The sequence below is a fragment of the Schistocerca serialis genome, chromosome 6 (genome assembly GCF_023864345.2).
Source record: "Schistocerca serialis cubense isolate TAMUIC-IGC-003099 chromosome 6, iqSchSeri2.2, whole genome shotgun sequence".
NCBI lineage: Eukaryota > Metazoa > Arthropoda > Insecta > Orthoptera > Acrididae > Schistocerca > Schistocerca serialis.
Window position 1 is genome coordinate 753,285,832 of NC_064643.1, and position 11,594 is coordinate 753,297,425.

Consider the following 11,594-nt stretch of genomic DNA (forward strand, 5'->3'; position numbering starts at 1 on the left):
TTATGAAAGAGAACGCCCTCTCGACGTTGGTATTATGAAGCGAAATTGCAAAGTAATATTCTGCCAATTTCAATAATTACGGATAAAATTCTTCATAACAGTGTAATTTGAAATAAGCTGTGCACTTTTTATGTGCCAGAAGCTTTTTAAAAGGAAAGTAGTCTTTTTCTGGTAACACGAATTTTGTGAAATTTTTCCACTGATCACAGAATGTGCCATCCAGCTTTGCGTTTTTCTACACTAAATATGCGTACTTTTTGCTTCGTGTTCCGACGCTGGAACATCAGCTAATGTTATCCACTGAAAGTGCTTTAATTGGATGATTTAATTCGCATGCCCGGGATTTTAAGTAGTTTTTGGCGATTATATACACATAATTAATGTTCGTTCTAAATTCTTCTGCCTGATTTAGCTTCGGCTAATCGGCACATTCTACTTTGCCTAGCTCGCTCTGCGCGTAACGTGGTTTGCACTGTGTGTTTGGCTCGTTACGAAGGATATCGTAGGACACAAACCTAACAACAGTATTGTCCGCCTCGACGCGGCGGAGTGATAAGCAAAGAGGCACGAGTTCGATTTCCGACCGGGTCAGGGATTTTCTTTCGTAACGTCATAATGGGAGAGGGGGGGGGGGGGGGGGGAGAGAGAGAGAGAGAGAGAGAGAGAGAGAGAGAGAGAGAGACTTTGATTGGTACACCTATATAACCTCAAGGCGCATGCCATTACTTCTCGTGGCTACCTCATTAGCATGGAACGGGACTAATTGTGCTTTCTTCACGTAATCGCTAAAAGTCTGACAAAAGTAGGACAAGCTGTACTTTTACGAATTTTACCGGACACGACCGTAAGAAGCTGGACACCTCACAACCCCAGATGGGGTTTAAGACAATGATTCAAGCCTTAAACAAAGTTTAGAGTGTCTGCTTCGTTGCGACACTACATTACGCTCACCTTCCTCTACTCTTAACGCTACATTGACAGTAGAAGATTCAGAGTTGAACTGAACACGCGCCAGTGCATAAAATCGGTTTCGTTACGTATACAGTGTAAGAGAACTTTCCTGCACTAGGTACACGATCTTCACCCTTGGGATGCTTGACTAATAATATCGTTGGCGCAGATATGTTTCTTCTTCGGGGACCTTCACCAGCATGTCAACTGTTTCCATGGGAGCTGACGAGGCGCTCAGCTGTGCAGAAGATGCCGGGAGCTTCCCGCCAGACACCCCGCTGGTACGCAGTGTTGCCACAGTTCCCACAACGCGTGCCGACACCTGGGGTGACCGCCGCGCCGGCACACACGGCGGGCTTGCTTCCTGCCACCGCCTTCCTCTACGCTTCGTGTACAAGACCCTTGTTATGGAGTAAAAGAGCTCCGTCAAATACAATCTATGAGAAACGTTCCTTGAAAAATCTTAACGGTGTTTCGGATACCTTCATGAAATTCTTTTATTCGAGTATATGAAGGTTGCAGCGTCGTCACAGCTTGTAGAAAAGTTTGCCAAAGTTTTAACTTCCTAGCAGATTAAAACTGTGTTCTGACCCGGGACTCGAACCCGGAACCTTTTGTCAAAATCATGACAGTGTAATAAAGACCTTGGTGACATGCACATCGGAGATTAAATTTCAATACAAGTAAGACGTGTCACTTCATTCGTGGGCGGAGCAAGAGAAGGTCGACCGCTTACAAGTATATTAGCGTTCTCGTAAGAGCTGCAACTCCGCAGATAATGTGAATGAAACGAAGCCAGGCTCACGTACTTGTTGAAGGTACAGATGTCATTAACCCGAACGTTGGTCTGAACACAACGCTACTTTAAAAAGCATTGCGGTATGACCTCGCCGTCCCACGACTTCAGAACTGGCTTGCTCCGCCAGATATAGGGTACCTGTAAGTTCTAAGGGCACGTAGTTCCACGGTGCAACAAACATTATAAAATGTGGAGGAAGTGATCAGTGACAAACAGCTAGCACTGATCGGGTATCGAATCTCGGAACTTTGGATTCGTAAGTCTTGTTAGGCAGTTAACCCATGAGCTACAAAATGTACCATATTTGAAAAGCTTAGCTATAAACAGTGGTAAAGGACAGTCCATGGGATATGTAAATATTGCTTATAAAACGTGATGAGTGATAAAAAAATGTCGTGTGACTAGGGCCTTCCGTCGGATAGACCGTTCGCCGGGTGCAAGTATCTCGATTTGACGCCACTTCGGCGACTTGCGCGTCGAGTGATAAGTGATGTGCTATATTCATATTAGTTGACAGTCCCACGATAAAATGAGAAATGACAGCTCTATCTCTAATTTCAGATTCTCGCTAAAGGCAACTTTATCAGAATACGCGCGTTTAAAGAGTGGTCAGTGCCAAAAACAACGGATGTGGTGTTTGCGACAGGAAAATACTTTTCAGGTAAGACTTGTACGAATCTGAAGATGAAGTGGATAACTACAGCTCAGATAAGGATCAAGAATATTTCAGTAAATTTACGTGGCACGGTGACGGTAGAAACGTTAAGGGCCATCCTTAGCATTGTTAGCTGCTGCAGTAAGGTGATTGCTAAAATTAGTTTTATACTGTGCTGAACCATCGGCAAATTTTTGAGACTGTTATACATCGTAATTGTAGAAACTGCCAACTGAAACCTTAGTATCAAACATTTATGATATTGAGAGGTTTCGCACTAATGTTTCATTTATTCGTACGGCAAATGAAGAGTGGAAAGTAAATGCTAATCCTTGCCAAGTGCACTCAGCTTGCAAATGGACAGTGCTGTACCCATTGACAAATTTTAAAAACTATTTTGGGTAGAATCCATCATTTTAAGACTTTGTCCTTACTATTAATATATTTGACAACAATGACTTATCTTAATAAAAAGAACTTATTGCATGTGGTTGAAATATCTCATTTATGAAATTTTATTAAAACTTTACTGACCAATTTCTCAAAACAACCAACAACCGTTGTTTACAGCCGAGTCCCCACTGTTATATTTAAATGAAGTGCACAGTTATGCATATATTTTATCTTTGCCTATTACATTTATAAATAAAAGATGGCTAACAATCAATAGTAAGAAGTGAGTCATTAACCAGACTATGTACTGATCTTGTTCTGTTACATATCCACTGTAGTCGTGTCCCAGCTAGACCATTGAATTCGAACGATCTTCTAATCTGAGATTGCCAATTTTTCGCGGAGTGTACCAATAGGTTGAATTGGGAGTCGGATCAGGACTGGGAATCCTCAATCCCTGCCTTTTCTGTGCAGTACACTACAAACTGTGCCTTCCGTAAACGCCTCATAGACAGTCCAAGAGTTCTTCCAGTTTGGCAAGTGTTTCAATCCGATCATCTAAACTCCGCAGAGGACCGAGCACACGGTTTTAAGTTATCAGAAATGTCCACCGTAGCGAATACTCAGCTAAAGAGCAGAAAAATATCGTCTCAGTTATCACACCTATGATTAACCCAAACTTTCAGCTTTATCCTTTCTTCCATATGTACTAGATTAGCAGGTGAACCTCTGTCGAGCTCCGAAGGATGACGAGAAACAAGTAACAAGTCGAAACTCTTGAGTGTGTCAGTGTAACGTGCAGGGATACCATAACTCGTAGCGTACTGCATATGAAGACAACACGGGCCCGAGAACTTATCCAGATCCGGAACGCACTATCAACGTTTTAATTTCATATATTTTCTACTGGGTAAAATTATCGTTACGTTTGTTTATTTACCTGTTTGTTATATCGGGCAGCTAAAGTGCAGATACACACAGAGTTCCAGTGTGGGCTGTAATCATAGTATGGCAGCAACACTTGGTAAATTTCGTGATGCGTTAATGCGGCACAGATTTACACTGGAAAAAAATTAGTTCCAATTTTGGCCACCAAGTGTAAATCTATGACATGTATTCTCAGTTACGAATGTGGACTACCATCAGCTGAATACTGGAATAACGACAACGAAATTTTTAATTTTTGCCGGACCGGGACTCGAACCCAGATTTCCCAATAATCGCGTGCGGCCGCTTACTTTAGGCTACTTGAGAGCACTTCACGGGCCACATACAAATTTCCATGTGTGTCTACAATCTGTACTCTTACATCCATTATGTATATTCCTGTACTCGTGAGACATTTATTTGAAAGTCACGAGAAAGGCGTAACGTTGATTTCATTATTTACCGCCGCTTACACAATTTGCTCAATATGAGAGACGACGACGAGATGCTGTACAGAGCCAGATTTGCACCTGGTGTCCAAAATTGTAACTAATTTTCTTCAGCGTAAATCGGTTTTGCATTAACCTGCTAGCCTACCTACCAAGTTTCGCTGTCATACGATAATTACACCCACATTGGGCCTGCACTTTTAATTATTTCAATTATAACCACCGACTACATGTTACTACAAATAGGCTTTGTATGACGAATTTCAAAGACCAATAGTAGTTTACCCAGCTATTAAAATGATTTTATTCTATTAAAGTTTGTGATTGGAACTGGCGTTTCGTATTCTTAGTTCCACTTGGCTCCGCATGGTTGACAACGAGTGCATTATGCCAAGCAGCAGCAACTGTAAATCTTAATACCGTTCCCGATAAATGTTATTACACAACAAAAATGTTAACAGCTTCACTCATTATGTATGCAATAATGGCCAGGTTGGAATCCAGTCGGCGAGTACGCGGAACCCACCTCGGAATATTGTGCAAAACTCGGCTGTACGTCCGAAAACGGAGAAAACTGAGACCACAATATTTATATGGTTGAAGACTATTTTATCTCCGTTTCGCACCGTCACAGGTTGCCCTCAAAATCTTATGATATAAAATCAATAGCTTGTGATACTTAATTTTAGTGGAGTCATTCTGGTGATAGCGAGGAATTTTAAATGACTAGTTGCATAGGCCTATACTAATATTTAGCTGAGAGTCATAATCCAAGACTTCACATAATGCTATATTTATATGAAGTCTGATGTGTGCAGCAGCTGGTAAAGCTCTCAATTCAGCTCTTAACCCGAATAAAATTATTATAATTACTCCTAGCATACATACAAAAACAAAATATATTCAAATGAATTACACGATTACAACAGATGAACGCAGGCGGTGTGAATAGTCCCAGACAGTCACTCACTCATTCTGAAAATACATGAAAGCCAGTGATTCATTCAGATACAGACGACGTCAAACCACATATTATATCGCTCTTTCATAGCTGGATCTCATCGTATTTTATAGTTGAAATTCTAACTTTTGCAGGGGTTGGCAGCTTGCCTCAAATGGGCATCAGTGTTGGCTCAGCCGCGGAAACGGGGGCAGAATAAAATAGCATAGAGTTAAAGTACTGTAATCAAATAATGTCGAAAAATAATCTAGCGGTAAGTTTACGCCGCGCGGGATTAGTCGAGCGGTCTTAGGCGCTGCAGTCATAGACTGTGCGGCTGATCCCGGCGGAGGTTCGAGTCCTCCCTCGTGTGTGTGTGTGTGTGTTTTTGTCCTTAGGATAATTTAGGTTAAGTAGTGTGTGAGCTTAGGGACTGATGACCTTAGCAGTTAAGTCTCTTAAGATTTCACACATATTTGAACATTTGGTAAGTTTACGAAACAAATAACCATACAAATTCAGATTTGGGGGAGTGCGAACAGAAAATTTAAGTTGGCGTAATGATTTCTAAAATTGGGAGTATAGGATCTGCAAAGAACGCAGCATGCAAAACCCGCAAGCGATCTGATATACATCATACTCCACAAGCCATGTAACGCCGTGTGGCGGAGGGTACTTTGGTACTAGTAACTATTCCCACTTACCCTGTTGCACTCCGAATCGCGTGGGAAGGTGAATTGTCGGTATGCCTTTGTATTAGACCTAATTTCTCGAATTTTCAGCTGTGCTCATTTTGCGAGATATATGTGCGAGGAAGTGGTATGTAGTCAGACTCTCCTCGAAATTTCAACAGTAAACTTCTCCGTGATTCACAACGCCTGTCTCTTAACTTCTGCCATTGGAGTTTGTTAAGCATCTCTGTAACTCTCTCGTACTAACTAAATGATCCCGTGACAACATGCCGCTCTTCGCTGGATCTTCTATATCTCTTCCATCAGTCCTTGGTAGTAACAGATATTTTACGGCAGATACTGTTTCCAGTAGTCTCTCATGAACAGTGTAGTTGTACAGTAATTTTCCTATGCATGCGCAACGTCTTACAGTTATTAACGTTCTGAGTCAACTGCCAGAGCCTGCATCATTCATCAATTCTCTGGAGGTCATTCTGCAAATCGATACTGTCTTCTGGCGCTACTACATTGTTACACGCAATCGCATCATCTGCGAACAGTCTTAAAGAGTTTCCGACGCTATAGTGTTCATTTAATTAGTGTTTTAATTGGCTGATTCAGTCAGCACAAGTCAGTCAGAGGCCAGAATTGGGAATCCTGGAAGAATGAACGGCTGTGCAGGGCACCGATACTGATTACACAATCTGTGTCGTAGTATTCCAAAATATCACACGGCCTATTTTCTCCTCTTCATTCACGAATGACACAGGAAAGACCATATGTGTAAGTGTCAAACTAACTGATGCAGAAACTCCATCAACAAATTAGGGCAAAATATTAACTACATCGTTTATACATAGACTACACATGCTTTTTCATACTGAGATATACTAAGCAAGTGAAGTGTGCTCCTGTGGATGAGCACACTTTGCGCTTACAAGGTAAACAGATGGTGACGTACTCACGGCACATGAAAAATGGAACCCACAACATACATTTATGCTTCATACAATAACTCTAAGGTGGTGTATATTTTTCCGCGGTAAACAAGGTAGACATCTAGTTACCAGACATGTCGCAAGCGGACACAATGAAGATCGAAAGATATATACAGTAATCACTGTCAGTCCTAGAATGGAGAGACCTAAGTTACATTTGAGCAGAAATCGATTGATGCTTATTGGTTTACACTACAGCGATAGATACGAGAACGTGGCAAAGTTTATATTACTCAGTGGTTTCCAAATAAGTTTTCTGTTCCCCAAAACGATTAATTTATGAGTCTTGCTTTATAAGTGAGCACCGAAACAATATAACAAGGAAAAACAGCTGTGTGTACCCCGAATGCGCATCTTTTCTCCTACACATTGCTACCCGTTATGCTAGTTACTACTGTTCGTCCCACATGTGGTGAATATCCGTTATATATTCTAATAACGGACAATAATAAATAACGAAAAATTAAAATTCCCGTGTTCGTCTTCACCCTTGTTAATCGTCGCGTACATACAGGCAAAATTTGCATTTCAGTACCACCGCTGTTGGTCCTGTTTTTTTCTGTTACTATTGCTATTAAACGTTGGGAATCACGACTAGCTGAGAGAATTGCAACACAAGATCATAGCGCAAATAGCCCAATAAGGGAAGGTAAGGAAATTACTACAATAGATTTTCCAGCACTTCATGAACCGAAATTATTATGCACTGCTCATGGTCCTATGAGTGTTTGCATCTACATTCGTTGGCTATGATGCGATGACAAAAGTAACTGCGTGTTTCGAAAGTTTCATGGGAACAAACGCAATTCTAACTACATTCAATACCATTTACTAAATCTGACTGCTAAATACATGATTTTACAATACGTGTTAGCTGCTCATACAGATCAAATAAAAATGCGTAATTACAACGCTATCGTTTGGACATAGTTGAGTATACCAAGAATAAGCTTCTGGATTACTGCACGTACAGAAAACTATTCCAGCGCTGTGTGAAATTCTCAATCATAATTACGAAAGAGGTAGTGCCCACAAACATAGTCAAAAATATATACCTGAAGTTTGCGTTCAACACTTCAATGCGTGTTGACATTTAACTCTACTTGCACATAAGAACAACTGAAATCCAATAAATTTATAGGTGCTTCTGTGCTGCAGCAATCACTATATGGAAGTGATGGTTTAGCGCGAGTTACCATCTGTTACCTTCAGGCTCCCTATGTCAGCAATACCTACTTTGTTACCGAATATTGGATTTTTCAAAATATTGTGACTTCAGCTTTCGCTAAGCAGTACTGCCTGCAAACTCAGATTTTTTGGCGTCGTAACGTGGCAATCTACAGGTAATCAAAGACACCTGAGGCCAATCCTGCTCTCCGTCTGTTTATACACTCCATGGCCTCAATATAGGTTCCTTATTTTCGATCTATGTAACTTTGTAATTCAAGTAAGCGATTCACAATACAGCTCTCGCACATACTAACTTGTTTATTAGCATTCTAAGAATGAGTTTATGCCTACCTGCCATCTGCGATAGCCTATATTAAATACATATGACCGTTGTAGTCATCACATCTACACTGATTGTCACTGCTAGATATATGATACTTTGTTACGAATCATTGCCCACACGGATATTAATGCTCTCCCTCACATTTCTCTCGAAACTTGATAGCCCGTTTATTTTAACTAACCCAGCTCCTCTTCAGAGTCGGAATACGACAGTTTTATTACCAAATGTATGGTGGGATATCAAAAACAATGCAACAGTTTAACACGGGTATCCATACTTCGATTTCCACTTCACGTATGATCATTTGTTAACAGCTCAGTGATTGAACAATTATTTTAACGTCGATGGAACGATCCTAAAGGCACAGTTAATTTCAATTTTCTGTTGACAGTTTACCTGTGACGATCACAAGTTCCTAATACCTCCTGCAAACTTCTATGATAATTTTTGCAATCCCCCACAGTCCAGCACACAGTTTTAATCTGACAGGAAGTTTCAATCCCCCCAACATACCAAGCACGAAGAGGTGGTCGTTGTTCGTAGGTATATATATATTCATTATATCAGCCTGTTTTCTGACAATCTGGTTAAACTGTCTTTGAAGTGTTTCTCTAGTGAATCTTCGCTTCGCTTTTCGTACATACAGTGTACAACGCAATGAAAATTGCATCTGTCAGTGTACCGAAACAAAAATATCAGTTTCCGCAGTTACTGTTCTGAACACACTTCTCCTGGCGTATCATAATAATAAACAGTATTCAGTTCCAAACATCGAGGGGAGGAACTAGGCTGCACGGAAGAGACTGAACTTATCCATGCTCTATAATCTCACACGTTTGACGCATGCTAACCACAATAGACGAAGATACGGAGGAGCAATCAGTCCGTGTGCTTGCTCTAAACCTAACGCGATTTACAGAAACGAATGAAACCATACGTACGCCAAGTGTCAAGTACCACGCCAGTAAGCTCAGTGTAAAAATTCACTTTTTAAAAATAACACTAAGCAGTAAAGCTAATGCTAAACTGAAAATATCCCCCGTTATGCAAATATCTTGAAACCTCCGTAATACTACATAGTACAGTAGCTATAAACGAGACAGCAACAGAAGCGACGTGAAAATAGATCAGAATGTTAAAAGTGAGCTTTTCGGAAAAGAACCCATATAGGCGAATTGTTCTTTAGCATGCAATGAGGAAACACTAACTGACAATTTCATCCTATGCACAGAATTATATGTGAAGAGTTCATCTCTTAACGAGGAAGTAATGAAACAGCTTTTGGTGTAAACCTTGAGCGAAAATGCACATGCCACAAATATGAACACAGATCATGTAGACTAACACTTAGTAATTAGTTCTCTTTAACAGCTAGTACAAGAGCTCACCTTCTACTTTCCCCATGGCCAGGATCGTGATGGTTTTAATTGCAGGAATCGCCCACGCTGCCAAGTGAAAGTATTGGGAATTCGCCTCAATGGCTTCATGACCCCACTTCAGACCGGCAGCCAAGAACCAAGTCAGTGTCAATACGACCCACCAGATTGACGATGCCATACTAAAAAAGTAGAGGACCATGAAGAGTATTGTACACCATTCATCCTTCGTTCCTTGCGTGATTGTAGAAACCATCTGAAGCTGTGCAAGTTCCACAGGTGCCTGGAATGGTCTTCGACACGCAACAGAGTCACCCGCGGCAAAGCCCACTACATACGCCAGAGCTATCATGAGGTAACACAGTGAAAGAAATATGATTGGTCTTTCTGGGTACCGAAAGCGATCTGTGTCAATTAAGAACGTCAGTACAGTGAATAAACAAGATATTGCACACAGGATTGACCACACGCCTACCCACACACGGGCAAAACTCCTCTCGTCACTTGTGAAAAACATGCCGTCACAGGGTGCACCGCAATCTTCTTCAACCTTGTCACCAACTTTCAACGAATAACCGTACATTTTGGGAACTTTAAACTGAAGGGGGCAAACGAAACCGCGATCTTTTCCTCCAACTGGAAACTTTGGGCCTAAATCGTCAAGTACAGAATTAGAACCAACAGCAGTGGTATCGAGTGGGTAGCCAGATGGGTTATTCGTTTCTTTCTTTGTGTTATTTTCCCCAACGCAAAGTTCATCTTGATCAGGGAAGCGTGAGCATTCTAATTCCTCTGGCCATTGAAAACCAAATCTGTTCATTAGGTCCTCACAACCACTTCTAGCAGATAAACAAAGTGACCTGCATGGAGGAAGGGGATAATCCAGCACAGTACACACAGGAACATACACTGAACACAAGAAGAACTGCAAGTCTGGACTACATTTCACTTTCACTAACGGAAAATATTGGTGAACAACCATTCCAGCGTCTTCTTGTTTCTGATGATGAAACATATTCGGCATGATAGTCGTATTATATTGCAAATCCAAGCAAAATGGAACAGTTATGGGCTCACATCTTCCATGGTGTGGTAGGGTGTCGGTGTCAGTTATTTTCGATGTTCCTCCGTGTTGAGATGCATATACGGAGACTAAAGTAATTGCCCAGTTCCACAAAAGCCACCGATTTACATGGGCATTCATCGTTCCAGCAAATTTCAGTACACTGTTTCGGGGCACATTATATTTCTTGTTCTTCACATTATTGTCACACTGCAGCTACAGTCACTGTTGCACTACTTATGCTCAGGCTATCAACATTAACACTCGCGTGACTCTCACATTCCAAAACACATTTCAGCGTCAAGTTCCAAACCACACTACTAACACCACCTTCGTCATCAACACAACTGAACTCACTGAGCTACACAACGCATGCGGCCTTGCTGCGCATGCGCGTTACCGCTCAGTCGACGTAGCAGGGCAGGCAACCTTACCGAGCTTTTATTACAGAGTAAATTCTATTTTCCGACAACCAAGGGAAGGCGATACTCTGCTTATTGAGAACATTGTTTCAAATCTTTGATTGCTTAAGCGTTTCACAAATATTATTATACTTTCTTAGTAACGAATAAACATAATGTCGTTGCAAACGAAGAAGAGATACATTCAGTTCGTAACAACGGCGGAATGGGTCGAGTGTGCGCTCACTAGGATATATACAGACACTTAGTACAAATTTAGTATTGATAATATAGTTTAATAATGACATTAAAATTTTCAGTGCTTCTTCTCAGTTAAGAGTAATGAACGATCTTAGTTTTTTTGTAACCTCTCACGTACGTTAATAAGCGTATTGTCTACCTGCAAGAAACATATATAATTAATCCCAAACATGACTGTGAATAGTTTTCGCATTAAA

General features: G+C 41.0%; 1 protein-coding gene across 1 annotated transcript in view; it reads right to left on the reverse strand.

The window, feature by feature from the left end:
- Positions 1-11,077, reverse strand: part of LOC126483933 (frizzled-7) — a 141,750-nt gene extending 130,673 nt beyond the window's left edge. Inside the window, exon 1 of the mRNA XM_050107211.1 lies at positions 9,685-11,077. Coding sequence (XP_049963168.1) covers positions 9,685-10,876 — 1,192 coding nt within the window. The 5' untranslated portion in view covers positions 10,877-11,077. The remainder of the gene's footprint in view (positions 1-9,684) is intronic.
- Between the last annotated feature and the right edge of the window lie 517 nt (positions 11,078-11,594).